The following is an 18007-nucleotide window of genomic DNA, read 5'->3' as shown; positions in this document are numbered from 1 at the left end:
GTCACTCAACTCATTTTCCTACCTTGCGCCTTCCCACTGGAACAAGCTGCCAGTCAACATTCAAACTAGCCCCACCTTTGGTCTGTTCAATAAACGTCTTAAAACCTGGCTGCTTAGTCACTAATCAGTTGTTTCTCCCCTTCACTCTTCTGATATTGTGGCGCCGAGAGATCCCCGTGGGGATGATTAGTTTTGCACCTAACAAATGCTAAAAATAAAATAAATAAATAAAATAATGTATATTTTCAATTAGTATTAGATATGTGGGTACAAATCAGATACCCCCAATAAAAGTTCACAACTAACAGTTTGCAACATAGCATAACCAAAGTCAATGCAGAATAAGTTGTATGATATGGCAGCATTGTTTCTTGGTGAGAATATGAATATTGTGTCCTAAATAGCGTTTAGAAAAATACCACCTCATTGGAGTAACTAAGACAAAATGTACATCCATGTCAGACGGTATTTCTTGAGACAATACATATTCAGACACAGGACAGTGAAAGCACCTTTCTGCTGAGGAAATCTCTTGTGATGGCTTCACTCATTTGCAGCTTGGCACCATGATATATGTAGATGGTTACCTTTCAGCTAGATCTTCATTGAAACCCTCAATTCACTGAGAGTTGCCTCACAAGGCCACAGCCAATGATATGGATAATGTTAGGTAGGTTGAACTCAAATGTGAGTTAAAAGGTGTAAACATTGCCAGGGACCACTCACTATATACCAATAACTTCGCTGACAAAGCCTGCATGAGTTAACACTTATATCCAGAATCTTAAGCAAGCAGACCTTTGGTAAATACAGCCGAACAAGTGAATTGTGTGCTGTTAATTAAAATTCTTGTTACACAGAGGGAGTAAATAAAGATCAGAGCATGAAAGAACATAATCGAAGAGGCTTTACTTCCTTACCAAAGTGCATGCTCGAGGCACATAATTGGCAAAATAATTTTACTTTAAAAATATACACACGATTACGGACAAAGTTTCTTTTTTTCCAATATTCACTTCCAAATGTTCATTCCCCAATTCACATCTCTAGGTGGGAAACACAGCCGCTTCCCCTCGATGTCCTCATGGCACATGACAGCAGCCAATCAAAAACTGCCCATTCGTGCCCTGGTATCTTCAACTTCTTCCAGACTGCAGTGCTTCCTCTTCTAGGTCGGACACGTGGTTATGACTTTTCCTCTGGTTTCTTGTCGTAGCTTTAAAACAAAGTAAACAGATCACTATTACTCAGCATTTTGTCAAACTACGTCATCAATACATATTCAAATAGAGGTACTGTTCCAAAAACACAAAAGGTCACTATCTGAGGTAACATGAAATGCACTAAGGTTATTTTCACATGCACAGTGGGGCAGAAGGGTCCCACCACAAGGGGGACATTGGAAAAGCAATGGCTAGGGCGCATCGCAGATGATGATGGTGGTTCTTTGGCCACCACGTCATGGTCCAAGTCCGCATGAGTACCAGCTGCATAGGTAGACCTTTAGCCGCCCGTGTTAGTCCCTGCGTTTGCTGCCCTTCGACGTCCGCAGCTAAGAGAGGGCTTTGGGGGATATTGTAGGGTACCGCACTCCTCCACCCCTCTCCCCCTTGCTATGCCACTGATGAGCACTGAGACATTATTACCTCAATCCCTTGGTGAATAAAATGAAGACGGTGGCTGGGAGCAGAGGTGGAGAAAATCATAGCCTTATTAAGGGTAGTGAAGAGGTTTCCACCGCAGCATAAATAGAAAAAGATGTAGACGACAAAGGGTGGCATCTGTTGGGTCTCTGCATCGATACTGACATATAGTTCCCCCCACCCCAAGGCAGGGAAGCAGTGGTGGGCCCCGCAAGGTGGAGACAGGGGGCGTGCTGGTGCAATAGACAGGCAGGTCAGGGCCCTCCACAAGGGGATGCCATGCAGTCATTGAGGGTGACAAATGCATGAAAACCCCAGAAAAAGGAGGCTGCGCCCTGAACAAAAAGGTCCATGGGTCTCAGAGGACAATAGCACAGCAGCAGTGGACTAAATGTCAGGGAGGGCCCAGGGATAGGCCCCCTGTTAGGCAAGGCAACAGAGACGTTGGATGCGTTGGTGAGGTGACATGTTGTGGCCCAAGCAGAGAGATGCAGGAGGCATTGAATCCAAATTCGTTGAGTAACAGTGCTGGTTTGGAGCAGGCCCAGAAGAGGAGGGGTGAAATGGATTGGAGTGACAGCGGTGATCTAATGCGCCAGAGGGAGCGTGGTTCCAGACAGGACCGACAGCTGTGAAATGGAGTGGAATTTCTTCAAATCTAGGATTCCTGTTTGAAGGGCCACGTAAAGAAGCAAATGCCCCTAAAACGATGGCAACAGATGCACGGCCTGGGGTGGCCTCTCAGGGCAGCATAGAGAGGGTGGAGGCTACTGGAAGACCCCTCACCTCAAGTAGCTGAGCAAGAGAACCACAGAGAGAAGTGAGGAAACTGGAAGTAGGGGTGAACAAGATAACAGAAAGAGGAAGCTGAGAGATTAACTAAGAGGGTCAATAGCCCAGGTATGGTGGCATACAGCCCGCTCGTCACAACCTTGTCATGGGCCAGTAGATCAGGTGTGTGGCAGCCATTCTGGGTGGCACTGAATGGATAGGGGGCATGACATGGGGCTAGCTACTACCCATGCTTTGGGAGTTAAGTAAGAAGGGTCCCTGGCTGCATCTGATCCTGTTCCACTTAAGAGAGAAAGATGTGGTCCACCTGACAGCAGATGGCCATATTAGGGCACAGATAGAAGTAAACGGAGAGGTATCAGGTTTCTGTAACACCAGAAATGCAGGTGTAATGTGTGTCATGATGTGTGATTTAGTAGAAATGACCAATGTTGTTTAGGCATGGTGTGCCTGAACAAGGAGATTGAGGTACTGGAGAGTTGATTGGAATGGAAGATATAAGCTGGGATAAAGAGGGTGGGGTGTAGGAAGAACGCATAAGGGGAGGGCTTATCTGGTGGCAGATGAGAGAGATCGAGGGCTTTTCTGGTGGCAGAGGAGAGAGATCATGTGAAGGTCGGGGGAAAGCATTGAAGGTTGACGAGCTGAGAAATCGAGGAAAAAAACCAGAATCATGGAAGAAGAAGACATGCTGGCCTAGAATGGGTAGGCTGGAAAGACAATTATTTGGGATTATGTCTGCAGAACCACAGTTCACTAAATATAACAGTCATGGTGTGCTGGGCGTTAAGGAAAACAACAGATGTTATTTGGGTAGGGCAATGTTTGCGAGTGGGGGAATGGGTTAGACTTCACTATTTTGTGGAACTTAGGGAGACTAGCTTGGACCAAGAATGCGTGATTGGAGGTTTACTTGCTTCTGAGTTAAGTGGTCTTTTCCACAAAATGAAACAATGTTGGGAGTTGTTAAGGCAAGTCCCTTGCAGTGGTACGGAAGAAGCTCACAGCTCAGGAGACACTGAGAAAGCAATGACAAGGGCGTGTCGGCAGATGATGTCGGTGACCAGTGTCACCGTCAAATCGCCCATGGGAGCCGGGGCATTATCTCAATCCCTTGGTACATGAAAACCGCACCTTTATAAAAAGATGAAGGTCCATATTAGAAGAATGCAGAGTCTGGATAGGTGTCAGAGTTTTTATTCTTGTATATGATTTATCAGTGGAACTAAGTGGTTAAAAGAGCTCAGGTAATGGCACGGGAGAACAGGTAAGGTTTACAAGCTGAGAACGAAGGAGAAAGAAGAGCCACAAGGACAAAAATGGAGCTGTCCATACGACGTGGAGGCGTGAGCCCCGTTTATACACAGGACATTACCGGACGCGGGGTGTCTCCAATAAGGACTACGCTATCCCTTTGAATCCACACAGGCAGATTTATATATCGGGTGTTGGGTGCATCCAGACAATTGCGGGCATCCTCATTCAGAGGGCGCTAGAATTTTCCTATTTGCCAAGTTTTTAACAACCGACGACATGCTCCTCGTCGTGTCTTACGTCTACGTAATGTCAGTGAACTCGGGGCCACGCAACCTGCGTATCACGGTCGCCCAATTTATATTTCTGAGCACGAGCCACGAGCGACGCAGCTCTATAATTTCCGTGCTGGATATGATAAAGATGAAGCCTACCATATAGAGTGGGAGGTTTGGTAGTGATACGAATGTGTTGTTGAATGACTAAGGCATCTATGGTTCTAATGGGATGGTATAATTTATTATCCTGAGGAAGGTGTTGGCTAGAAATTGATTGCCCACCGAAACGCGTTGATACACAAGAAAAGGAGAACTACTTTGAGTCCGGTTGGGAGACAATAAACCTGACACAAAAATTACAATTAATAATCAGGATTGATCTCTAGTACACTTCTGTAGCTCTCCCTTAGTTCTTAGGAATTGTTATTTCTTTCTTCTGTCCCTAGGATTGTTTTGAACCTTTATGCTTTTTTATTATGATGTATATTGCCAATGTATTTGTGAATTTTTAATGTATTTGTGCATTGATTATTGTTTACAAGCCAGAACTGGTTATTTCTCTTTTTAATAAACTGTACGGTTTTACCACACATATACTAGTTTTTTCGCATTTTGAACAATTCTGCATTTTCCGATTCCGGCTGCTTGTTACAACTGTGGTAGCTGTTTGTATGGATGTTTTTTTGAGCTGAGTGTGTGCCTAGGATTGAAATTACCAGAGGGGCATTTCATTGTTTGACAAAAATAGATCCGGCCTGGGTCTGGGGCAGATAGGACGTCGTTTGATTTTATATTTGAAGAATAGGATTTTTGTTTTGCTTTACATGAGCACCAGTTACGTTACACAAGGAAACATTCATTTTTTCGTAGGCACTGGGCGATTAAAAATGGGGAGGGCATTATTAGGGGTGGAGGAATGAATCAGAGTGCATTTGTTAGTACAATTTTAGGGACCTTAGTGTGAGTATATATGGCTCGGCCGAATAATGTGCTATTTTGAGTTCTGCCAGCTTCTGGAGAAATTGTCACTTTCCACAAACATAAACAGTGTCAGGAGATGGTCATTCCCAAGTTGTAGCTACGTAGCTTAGATTTTCAGAACATAAACCACATATTAGAAATAGAGGCAGACCGCTTTTAAAGTAGGAGTTAGACACACCTATAGCTCGAGGCACTCTGCACATGATGTATGTATGCAGCCGCATATTGCATTGAGCTACATTTAACTAGACACATCGTCATTCACTAGTAAAATAGCCTACTAAGTACCTGTGCCTGTTCATGACAAGGACATGCCAATGTATATATTATACAGGATTCAGTTCATAGAAATACGAATTTTTCCCAGGCCAGAACTGATCACTTTCAGTACGTGACCATGCTACAGCATTTTGTCATCCTTAACAAGGCTTCCATCACGCTTAATGCAAGTGCCTGCAAAGTGCGCAAGGAACAGAACTGTACTAACCCACGAAGGTCTTGCCCTACCTCACAGAATGTTTGCTTCCTTACACTGCAAAAGCTGGCAAGAAAAGCAGAACGTGCATAATCACTGATGCAAAATATGGGAAGGGCTACTAGTCGGGTAAGAGCAATATACCATGTTTGCTCTCCATAACACACACATCTGTAGTGGACACTGTTACTCGAGAGACTGAGAAAGAACTCGATTTACCCTTCTCTTGGACACAGAGAAAACAAGCACTGGCAAAACCAATAGACATTTTCCCCTTTTTGTGTGTGGTGCATAATGCAGCACGCGCAGCAAGACAACATAACGAGGAGAAATAAACATATTTCTCCCGGTTATGCCTCTGTTGGGATGTCGTAGTATTTTGACAAATTGTCAAGTTTACTATCCTTAGTAAATCTGGAAATGCTCCATAATCCATAGGTGGATGTGTAGGAATGCCCATGGAATACCATCCCAATGCAGATTAACATAAGGCAGCGATTTGCACTGCCTTGTGTTACTCTGAGTACACTAATCCACGCAAGGTGGCTTTCCGCGGCTAAGTAAATATCACTTTAGTTCTGTGATACCTTGCATTGACTTGCGGGCTTAGTAAATCTGGGCCTAAGTATCTAATGAGAAAGGAGTTTAATGATTGATAATGTATTAGACAATGGTATTTACGAGGCAGCATGGGAATTTACTCTGTGTGTTCCATACAATACCTTCCTGAATACCATCCTTTACCTTTAGGGAGAGGTGTGGCGCCACGGCCAGGGCGACTGACGCTGGAATCTGGGGATCAGGGTTCGATCCCCGGCTCCGGCGGCAGGTCAGCCCAGCACCATGTGACTCTGGGCAATAGCTTGCTTAATCTTCCCCGACGGCCCCCAGCGCCTAGAGACCCTTACGGGTGATTGTGCGCTTTACAAATGTGGATTATTATTATTATTATTATTATTATTACCTGACCAAACTAGCAATCTATCTACTAGTCTATGTTTCAGACATTGAGGTGGGCAGAACAGATATTCCCTGGATATACTCTGAATGGGGGGAATTCCAACTGAATATAAGGTCATGCCCTTTGTATGAGTATAGGGGACAATGTGTTTATTGCCCTGTCAGATTTTCTTTTTTCTGTGACTCAACCTGGGGAACTCATTTTTTGAAGGCTATCTGAGTTAGTTTTTCCCACTTAAGGTAAGCCTTCCTCACAAATGCACAAATATACATTTTAAGCTATTAAGCCATTACATTCATCATATTGCACCTCTCATCACAATTTGACATCACTGACCATAATGTATTAAATGCCTTACCCCATTCAAAGGAATTGGGGGTACTGCTCAGTCACAGTTCTTATTATTTACCAACCATCGCACTCCAACTACTGTCAACTCAAGGTTATCCCTTTCCCAAGCCTCTTCAACTTGCATATGGTCCCTCAGACTTGTACTCTGGATGTCCATCATACCAGCCATCACCTGTACATTTAGATGCCCAGAGCTACTTTAAACTGGATAAGGTATCTGGAACTCACAACTAAGGGCCTCATTAGGATGTTGGTCGGAAAGGCTCCGAACCGCATTCGGTTTGACCGAACCCGTGTCAGAAGCCATGTTTCTGACCGACTCAGAAACATTTCTGACTGACTGACTGACAATGATACAAGGTAGTCGGTTGGCCATTCCGAATCAGGTATCACCGGCATTCATACCAGTGGCCAAAACTATGGGTGTGATGTTTGACAACACTGGGACCTTCAACACCCAGGTCAACAGAACAGTGACTTCTTGGTTTTGGATAATCAGGATCTTGAAGAAACTATTGCACCAGCTTCCAAAAGAGCTCTGGGCATTAGTGGTCATTGCACCTATCACTCCCTCCATAGACTACTGCAGTGCCCTGTATTTAAACATCAACCAACTTTCGTTAAACATGGTCCAAGTCAATCAGAATGGGTCTGCACGCTTAGTTCTATCTTAGGACAACCCTGAATTGGTATGTTCTCAGGAGATTTTTGAGATCTACAGGATGCCATAAGGTAGCAGTTCCATGATGTGAGAAAGCCAGATAGAGGAAACCTGCTTTCACAGTGGTGGCTGCCAGGCTGTGGAACTCCCTTCCTGGACAGAGCAGGAGCCAGAGTTCGCACCTGATGTTCCACAATCAAATTAAAACCTGGCTTTTTGTGGATTAGGCATGGTTAGGTGACTCATTACAGTAGGTTTGTTGACTTCAGGTACTGTTTTTCCTTTGCTCATATCGCTTTGATGCCTTCTAGTCTAATGCGATCTAGAAATATCACAAATACAAATGCTGTGACCCTAACATTTTAGTACAACGTCTCTATGACAAGCCATGAAACTGTCTTGGTCTAAAACATTATAATTGATCTGCAAACATTATGTTATTATGATTTTTTTTTTCTTTAGACACTCGCTTTAGACATTCATATATTTTAGACATGAGATATTTCTACATTTTGCATTGCACATTTTAGAAGTGCTGTTTATTAGTTTAGAGAGGCATTGCTCACATTATTATTCTATTCTGTTAGCTCCATTCAGAATAGACAGAACTGCTGTATATTTTTAGTTGCGAGGGTTAGTAACATGTGGATCTTTGGTATTATTATGATTTCATCTATGCCAATTATCTTTTTTGATCAACGTTTGCTTTCTTTAATGAAAACTTTTATATTATAATAAATATGCAAATTTTGAGAAATGGAGAAACCTAGATTTGCAACATTTTTCTTTAGTGGTATTGGCTGAGTTTCTAATCAGTAGATTTTCCCTTTCCTGCAAATTTAACATACTTAGGGCTTGATTACGATGGCGGTGGGATGAGCTATCGCTGGGGGCTAGTGACCGTCTGACAATGTGTCGCCGGTTCTGCCCACCCTATTATGATACGACTGACTTGCAGGCGGTTGTAAAATGTCTTTTTCTACTGTGGCTTCTGCTGCAGCTCAGAAAAGGGTCTCAGCACAAGCCACTGTAGAAAAAGGTTCTTTACAAACATCTGTGCACCGCGTGCCAGGCACCATTTGGTGCCTGGCACGTGCGCATGGATGTGTGGTGGGGGCACCAAATGTGCCCCCGTAGCCACACAGCAGTGGCCCATGAGGAACTGGGGCCCTGCTTGGGCCCCCAAAGTCTGTTTCTGACTGCATTCTCATGGAGGAGGGACTGCCATGAAATGACAGCGGAAAGGGACATCTTAATCCCTACAGCAGGGCCTGTGCAGGCACCACCTCCATTGTAGGGATTAGAATCCGACCGCCGCCCCCCGTCGGAGACGACCGTCTTTCCCCCCGACATCATCGACCCGACTGCTGGTATTGCAGTCTGGCGGTTGAACCGATGGCCCCAATGTCATGCACACCACCACCGACGCCCTGTTGGTGGTAGTCCGCCTGACATCAAAATGAAGCCCTTAATGTTAATTGGGTTAATACGTCAACATGTTTGCCTCAGTAATGTCATCGGCACAAAAAGGTGTCAAAAAGTGCAGCCATACTATTGAACAAGAAAGCTGCCCTGCAGGTTTTCCGTAAAATTTGGTGGGAAGGCTATGCTACCTACACCTAATGTGTATTGTACCAAAGTTTTAACCATAGACACCCACTGTACTGAATTGTGGGCACTATGTTCACTGATCAAGACTCACCATATCAGAAAACCCAAAGTCAATTCTATTCTGCAAGAGAGTTTGATCCTTGCCTGTGCACAATCCCAAAGGGACAGCTCTGTAAGAGCTGCTGGAGAGCCATTGTATTAACTATCCCACTTTATTTAAATATATTTGTGTATGGGGGTGCATTACCTGCACGATGGCTGACAACACGATTCAGAGGCTGGTTCCCGGACTCTTGCTCATTATCCTGCATCATCCTGTGCCATGTAGTGCACTGGGGTGCACTAATCATGCGCAACTCAGTATATGGTGGCTGGTGGCCCCATATGATAGCATCTGTGACTCTTTTTGCACAAGTGGGCCCTTCAGCCTGGCGAAATAGTGGGCCAATGTGAGTGATGGGCTGGGGGCCTAAGACTTTTGCTGCGTGGCCCCAGTGTGATGCCTGCATTGGAGGCAATGGTGAGGATGGAGTGTGACAACCCTGAATTTGCAGCATGCTGGAGCCCAGGTCCCAAGGGGTTTCTGTGTGAGGCCATGGGCATGAGGTTGCTGCTTGTGGCAACCTGAATGGTGGATTTGCTCATGTCGGAGCCCACGGTGCAGCCCTGGAGGTGCTGGCTTCCCCCTTTGTCTACTGGGTAGTCAAAAAGTTGGCGGAGTGGGTTGATTGCCTCCAGTGGCCCTGCGGGAGGTTCAAGGCAGGTGACCCATCCACCAAGGCCTGGCTGCTGCGGGGCCAACTGGAAATGCTCTGGTTGGCCCAGTGGACATCCGAGGGAAGAGCGGTGACCCAACGTGCTGTTGGGAGGAACTGTAGTGACCGTGCTTGAGCACTGTGGCCCATCAGGGTGAAAGTAGGTACGCAACGGGATGGGCAGAAGGCTATGGAGATTCCTCCCCCCAATGGACTAATAGCGTGGTGGTGCTAGGCAGTCCTATGAGACAGGCCTCATTGCTTCTGTGGAGTTGGCATAATAGGCTGGGGTGTGGCAATCCCCCGTGGGCTACTGGCTATAGGAACTTCTGCTGGCCCTTTTCCCCCCTCGAGGGACTGCTGAGGGTGGACGCGGTGTGGAGAAAATTGAAGACGAGTCCTTTCTTGAGGAGCCACATCGCTGTTGACATGGACTAATAGACCATCCCCTGCTTGCTGCACAGTACGGGCTTGAAGAGACTGAATGCCATGACAGGGAAGAGAGCGACTAGATGCCTGTTCCTCTCTAGCCCTTGAGGCGTGGGTTCAGGCCTGATTTGCATATGGCTAGGCCTGAACTAAGGTGGCGAAGTGAGATAAAAAACGATGATGGATTTAACCGATATCTGTGACTGGGGGTGAGTGTCTGAAAATTTCAGCACTCTGTCCATCATCATCTTGTATTTGCTTTGTTCACCCTAAGATGGCAGGGTATGACCAGATGTGGGTCCCTTGCTCACTTTGCCACTGGATTCAAGCTAGCCTGGCTGATGAGGGTTGTTACCCCGAAACCGAGCCAAGGATGCTTGTTTCTGGTCCAGGGAAGACCTGGCTTGGCAGTTTGGCCTGGACTGTACCCATGAGGAACAGGGTCGACTGATTTGCATATGGCTGGGTCTGAACTGGGGTGGTGAAGGGAGCTAAAGAACGATGATGGATTCAACCCAGATCTGTGACTGGGGATGAGTGTCTGAAAAGTTTGAGCGCTCCGTCCATTATCTCCTTGTGTTTGCTTTGGGGAGTTCAGGCCCCCTTATCATACACCGCCTGAGTTACTGGCCTTGATTGTGAGGAGATATGCGGTGCAGACGCTGAGGGAGAACAAATCTAGTGAGCTATGGGCCTTCACATGCAACTGCTGCGACCCCCTGACCTTGGTGTTTTTATACAGTAACCAGAACTTGAGAACAGTGTTTCACAAACTTGTCCCTCCTTGCTTTATTGTTCTCTTGTTTATTGTACTTTGTGCACGTTGCAGCTATTACAAGACAATCAGGTTAATTGAAGTGGCTACCGGGGTGGCCAGAACCCTGCCATTGCTTTCTTAATGGTTACAGGCATGGACCTGGAGCAGAGTCCAACACATTAAGTGAGCAGGAGTCACTTGTATGCCACACTCCAGTTTAGGCTACAGTTGAGAATGTGGGAAAAGTAATGGGTGGGATTCATATATACATATATGACTGGGGAGACAGAGTTGGGTGCAATGAGAATTTACCTGGGGGAGGGGTTGGATGTTTGATTGTCACATGGCAGTGAGGTGCAGCAGGGGCTGGATTGAGGTGACTGGGTGGGGAGGTGGGTGCACGGTGGGGTGGGGCAAGAGGAGGGCCCACCTGGGGAATACAAAGGGAAACGTCTGAACTTTGTTACGGTATTGAGTACTTTATCTTGACATAGATTCCCTGGCCAGACAATCCAGGGATAAAAAAAAACTGGGGCTCTATTTAAGAAAAGTGGCACAGCACAGCAAGTCACCTTGCTGCGCTGCCTGACAAGGAAAGGGCAGGAATACACCGTATTTAACACAGTATGGCGCATTTCTTTCTTTTCCCAGTGCTAGTGTACACTGTGCGGCTTAGTGCCAACACAGGCACTCTTGCAATATGATGCAAGGGTGCCTGCATTGCAAGCAGGATTATTTATATGCAGGAAGGAACATCTTCCTGCTCGAAAACAATTCTGAGAGGCATTTTCCTCTTTCTATGTGTGCTGCAAAATGCACACAAAGAAAGAGGAGAAAACAAGGAGAAATACACATATTTCTCCTTGTAACGCTTCCCCTGGAAAGACGCAGCATTTTGGCGCATTCCCAGATCTACCAGTAAAGGTAAACCTGGGAATCGGTCAAAGTCCATGGGTTTTATGTGGGAACTCCCATGCTGCCCCCTGAAATGCCTCACTGGGGACAGTAACACAACGCAAGGATTTACGTTGTGTTGCAGTACTCTGAATTTATCAAGCCGCTCGGGGACATGCAAGGGAGCCTTGCGTGGCTTGATAAATCGCATCTTAGGGTTTGCATCACTTTTGCACCACGTTGCGTGTTGCAAAAGTGACGCGCAAAAGTGACGCAACCATTTGATAAATATGGCTCATAATAAATACTATTGCATGCTAGCTACTGTCCATATACTTTTGACAGAAACAACTGATGTTTATTGAAGAACTGTGCCATGATAAATAGTTTCATGCTTAGCAGACATGACCAAAACATTTTCTTTGCACTGCTTGCTGGAACAATTCTTTCAACGTAAACAAAATTCGTAATTGTGACTGATGTTTTGCAGGCTGATGCTGCTATTGTCAATTATGGTTTTTGCATATCTGATTTCAACTTTAACACTTTATTTCTCTCATAATACATTCCATGATTTGCAATTATAATTTATGAACACCAAGTTGTCCCACGAAATAAAATGCAATGTTGTACAATTTGCTGAGATTTTATGGAAGTTTTATTTCTGCAATAATCTCTAGTGATTGAAAAAGTTTAAGATTAAATAGTTCTTGTCAATGTAAAATCACAGTTACCAGGTCTACAATCCAATTCGAGTCTGCTATACAACTGAAGTATAACAGAGCAAGGGGGCGAAAGGCATGTGGGTGAATCAGAATAACAACCAGAAAACGCTACTCATGGGAACTAAGAAAATGCAAACTCACAAATGTAGGCAGTACCTCATATTAAAACTGTAAACGAAAGAAAGAAACTGTCCTGGCTGGCCCAAGAAGGAGTAATTGTATCTATCCCAACATTGTGTAGGTAAAAAAGTAAGACTCTAGGATGGCTTCATCAGTTTCAAGTTTCAGATAGCCCTACACATTGATGTCTCAATATTTAACTAGAGCAGTTCTCTTTTGATGATTCACAACTGGCTCCACCAGAACTGCATGGCATGACTGTAGTCCAGGAAGATCAGGAGTCTTTTCTTCTTATGGTAGTCCAGATCTCGTTTTTCTCCAAAGGATCACCTCTCCCTTTAACAGACTATGCAACTCCACAGTAACGGTACCTTTAAACTCCACATTTCTCTCACAACTGGTTGTAATCCTGTAAGCGCAGGCCCGGACTGGCTGTAGCGGGCACCGGGCAATCCCCCGGTGCGCCGCACGGGTGGGGGCCGGTTTTGGGGCCTGGCAAAGAGCTCCGTGGCACCCCCAACCCCCCCATGGGGAGGGCGAGCACTTTGCCAGGGCCGGTTTTGGTTCCCAGTCCGGCCCTGTGTAAGCGCTACGAACTGTCACCCCCTTAGAGGCCACATCTCACAAAATCTCTCTGTCAAGAAAGCTCTAAATTTGATTCTGGGCAGAGACTTTAACTCCGTGGTCTCTGGCATTTCGGATCGCTACCCTTCTAGGGATTTAACTAGGTCTCAAATGTGGTTGAGTGATCGGCTGGAAACCTTTGGGCTCATAGATAGTTGGAGGTTGATGCACCCTACGCAGCTGCAATACACTTTTCACTCGGGGGCCCATGGTAGTCTCTCCAGGTTAGATTATTTCTTAATGCCAGAAGCCTAATCATCCTCCATCAGAGAGATTCGTCATCTTCCCAGGGGCATTTCTGATCACTCCCCCCTGTGGCTTTGTGTTGAGGCTGGAGTGGGTAGTGAGGGTAGAGTGGCTCCTATAAACCCCTGGTATCTCCGCAATCCTAAAACCCGCTCTGAACTGATAAAATCTATTGACCATTATTTCAATGAAAATGTGGGGTCTGTTTCTTCCTCTATTTCCTTGTGGGAGGCTTTCAAGACGATCATCCGTGGACATTCTCTGTCGTTGATTGCTGCCGCCAAGAAGGCTAAATATGAGGAACTTGTACGCCTCGAAACCGACATAACTGTACTTGAGAGTGATCTTGAAGATGGTGTTACTCGTTCTAAATTGCATTCCCTCAGTCTGAAACAAGCTGATTATAGAGCCCTTGTGACCGATGCGGCGAAAGTGATGAACAGAGAGCAACAAGGCAGGATATATGATGTGGGCGACAAGGCTGGTAAACTGATTGCGTGGCTGGACAAGAAAGAAAGAGTGAATCGTGTCGTCCCTGTGATTGAAAGGCTGGATGGTGAGTGTGTCACTGACCCGGCTGGTATAGTTGAATGCTTTGTTGACCATTTCCGAACTGTGTATGCCTCAGTGTGATAGGGATGAGGCGGATTCCCAATTGTTGTTGCGGGACATTGCACTGCCTCGCCTTTCTGATGATGATAGAGATCTAATGGATGCGCCTCTTACGGTAGATGAAGTTGCTATCGCCATACGTTCCCTTCGTTCTGGTAAGGCAATGGGCCCTAATGGTTTGCCCATCGAATTGTACAAGCTGCGTCCCGACAAAATGGCGCCTTACTTAAGGGGTATGTTTCTTGAGGCTTTCGACTCTGGTTCCCTTCCTGTTGATCAGCGCTTAGCTACCATCGTTGTAATCCATAAGGAGGGTAAACCGCATGATCGTTGTGCCTCATATAGGCCCATTTCATTACTTAATGCCGAACCCAAAATACTGGCCAAATTGCTAGCTAATCGATTGATTAAGGTAATTAGCGACTTGATCCATCCGGATCAATCTGGTTTCATCCCACACCGGAATACCGCCCTTAATCTTCGGAGACTTCACGGAGTTCTCGCGAGAGCTGGGACTCTTACTGAGCCGGCCATTGTGGCCTCCTTGGACGCCACTATGGCTTTTGACACTATAGAATGGCCTTATCTTTGGGCGGCTCTTTCCAAATTTGGGTTTGGTCCGACATTCATCGCCTGGGTGAGGCTTCTCTATGAGCGGCCCCTGGCCCAGGTGGTTGTTAACGGGAGGGTTTCCAGTGTTTTTACACTTGGGCGAGGCACTCGGCAGGGTTGCCCGCTGTCCCCGTTGCTTTTTGCCCTTGCCTTAGAACCATTGGCGGAGTGGCTCCGTTGGGAGCCTTCGATGAAAGGCATTCGGTGGACTCCCGACTTTGAGGATTGAATCTCGCTATACGCGGATGACATCCTCCTATACCTTACATCCCCTCAGAAATCCCTCAATGTGCTCTTTGACGTTTTGACCTCTTTTGGTCGGAACTCGGGTCTCATTATTAATTGGGCTAAATCATGTGTCTACGATTTGGCAGGAGGTCTTCCTCCTCTGCCTCGTAGATTCCCAATTCAAGTAACTGAGACTGGCTTCAAATACCTGGGGATTTATGTTACTTTGGATCCCACAGTTCGCTATGAACGCAATTTGCTGCCCCCTCTTCCACGGCTCAAGCTTGACGTTGCACGATGGCATCAGTTGCCTCTGTCGCCACTGGGTCGTGCGGCTCTTTTTAAAATGATGTCGCTGCCCAGATTTTTATATGCACTCCAGAACTCTTTTGACTCCATTCCTTCGGGTTACTTTCGTGAAGTGGAGAGCCTGCAGAGGCGGCTGATTTGGGATGGGCGTGCGCGCATTGCTCTGTCTAAACTTACGCTTCCGTGGTATGATGGAGGCATTGCCCTCCCAGATATCAGGCGCTAATATTGGGCTTCTCAATTGAGTGTGATCAACCACGCAACTTATGCTTCCGGTCCTACCCCGGCCTTTGAAATGGACAAACATCTCTTGCCAGGTGGGAATTTCAATAGGGCACTATATTCTAAGGGACTTTATAGAACATTGTCCGGGCCCACTAAAATCGATGTACGAGTGTGGCATGATGCTAATGCGGCCTTGGGATGGTGTGATAGACTGACCCGCGTAACACCTTTGTATGATTCTGAAGGTTTGGGCAATTTGTGGAGGACGAAAGGCTTTGACAAATGGGATATGATTGGCCTAAGCAAGGTGGGCGACCTCTGGTCTAAAGGAAATGTTAAGACCTTTGAGGTACTTAAGACGGAATACGAGCTTGGAGACAGGGAATTCTTTAGATATGCTCAGGTACGTCATGCCCTGCTGTCAGTCTTTGCTGTGGGGACTGATATTCCTGAATCCTCGCCTCTCGAGGACCGTATCCTGGATGGCTACGTACCTGATAGTACAATTTCATTGATCTACAAAAAGCTGATCAATAATAGAGCTGATCTGCTTGTGCGCCTCATGGCTTTATGGACTGCTGATGGATTGGAATTGGATGACGAGGACTGGCAATCTGCATTGTCCTCGCCTAAAGAGGTTGCCATACCTGCCTGCCTTCGGTTCGTCCAACTTAAGATCCTTCATCGTGTGTATGTCACTGGTCGGAGTCTGGTTCGAATGGGTTATTCTCTGGATGGGCTATGTAAGCACGGCTGCGGCATGACTGGCACCTTCCTTCACATTCTATGGGAATGTCCCGAGGTGGCTGAGTTTTGGTCCCGAGTGCACGCAATTATGGAGAGGGTCACGGGGGTTTCGCTTCTACCCGAGGCCCGACGCTGTCTCTTGAATGTGTGGGAACCAAATGATTATAATACTGCACAGACCAGCTGGGCTACCCTTGGCAACATGATTGCAAAGAGGGATATTGCACAGCTATGGGGCTCCCATAGATCACCCACTGTATTGGCATGGAAGGAGAACATGGACTGGTGCATGTTTAGGGAAAAGACCGTGTACCTGTCACGGGGCAGACCCAAAAAATGGAACAGAATTTGGTCACAGTGGAATGCTTATCGTGGAAATGTATGTATTCCCCCACAGGATCTTACCCTTGATGTTCCCTTGTCCTCCTAAATGACATTCCAAATACTTTGCACCAATTGTATATATTGCATTGTCTCCTCGCTGCCCCCCTCCTCGCTACCGATTTTACCTATACCGCACGTACTGTACTGTTCGGAGCTGCGCCCGCATGGACTCATAATCACCTTACTGTATCTTTGCCTTGTGAACTGTGTTATGTTGTTTATTGTTAATTTCAATAAAAAAATAAATAAAAAAAAAGCTCTGAATTAAATTCAGAAAAGAGCCATTTGATTCACAGATGCCAAGCACTCCCGAAAGATGAACATTGGAAGTTCTCAAGGTGTCTTCCACAAAATCCAGACATGTTTCCATCTGAATTAATGAGATTATCTCTATAGTCTTGAAACCGCCCTGGCCTGCCACCGGGGATTCACATTCATGCACTGAAGTCTACATCTGAGCAACTCGTGCTGGCACCCTTCGTAGTCTTCCTTCAGTCTTCATTAACTCTTTTCCATGTATGTCAGTGTCGAATCATTGCTGACGTATGTGCAGGTCTGTCAGTTCCATCAGTTTAGGGAGTGATTATCAATGCCTTTTAACTCATGCACTACAGTGTTCATGTTTTCCTCTCTTACCGGTTGTTGATGCAGTCTAGAGAAAAAAAAAGTATTTTAACTCTCCCTTTTCCTTTTTCTGTTTACCATTATTTCATTTGGGGTACATCTTTGCCTGTGAAAATGCACCCTGACTGGCCAACCAATCCATTGGGTGGCATCCTTCACTGTGCATGAGTAAGTTAGGACAGGTTGCCAATGAACTTTCTCAGATCTACACTTCATCTGCTCCACCAGATGTCTCCTCCCTTCTACTCCCAAAAGTCATGTTTCAACAGCCAGGGGTTTTCAGTAGCAGCTCTGGCAGCCTACCTCTACTTGAGCTCAACTCTAGTACTCCCCTTTCAGAGCTCACTCAGACTAAATATCTAACTGTGTTGCAGCAGGTGTCATTGTTTGTCTTTCTGGTCTGGTGCACCAGCAGCAGAACACACCATCTCGTCCTCAAGAATTGTTGGAAATTACCTTTTTGCAGTGTTATTCCCAAGGTTTTTTTGTTTCTTCCTCCTAGTCTTTCTGACCTGTTTTTGTTGGCTTTAGGTCTATGGGCACTTTACCACTGCTGATCAGTGCTAAAGTGCATGTGCATATGCTAAATTATGATTATGATTGGTTATTCATGACTGGCATAATTGATTTACTTGTAAGTCCCTAGTCAAGTGCACTAAGTGTACCAGGGCCTGTAAATCAAATGCTACTACTGGGCCTGCAGCACTGG

The 18007-nt window shown here is 45.9% G+C and overlaps 1 protein-coding gene across 1 annotated transcript in view; it reads right to left on the bottom strand.

The window, feature by feature from the left end:
* Positions 1-349: 349 nt before the first annotated feature.
* The window catches only part of PRUNE2 (prune homolog 2 with BCH domain), a 1307647-nt gene continuing 1289989 nt past the window's right edge, over positions 350-18007 (bottom strand). The window contains exon 19 of the mRNA XM_078677810.1: positions 350-1216. Within this exon, the coding sequence (XP_078533936.1) occupies positions 1186-1216 (31 nt within the window). The 3' untranslated portion in view covers positions 350-1185. The remainder of the gene's footprint in view (positions 1217-18007) is intronic.

Source organism: Lissotriton helveticus, chromosome 2_1 (assembly GCF_964261635.1).
Source record: "Lissotriton helveticus chromosome 2_1, aLisHel1.1, whole genome shotgun sequence".
NCBI classification, from domain to species: Eukaryota; Metazoa; Chordata; class Amphibia; order Caudata; family Salamandridae; genus Lissotriton; species Lissotriton helveticus.
The sequence above is the reverse complement of the archived record's forward strand: the minus strand, read 5'-3'. Positions and strand labels throughout refer to the sequence as shown.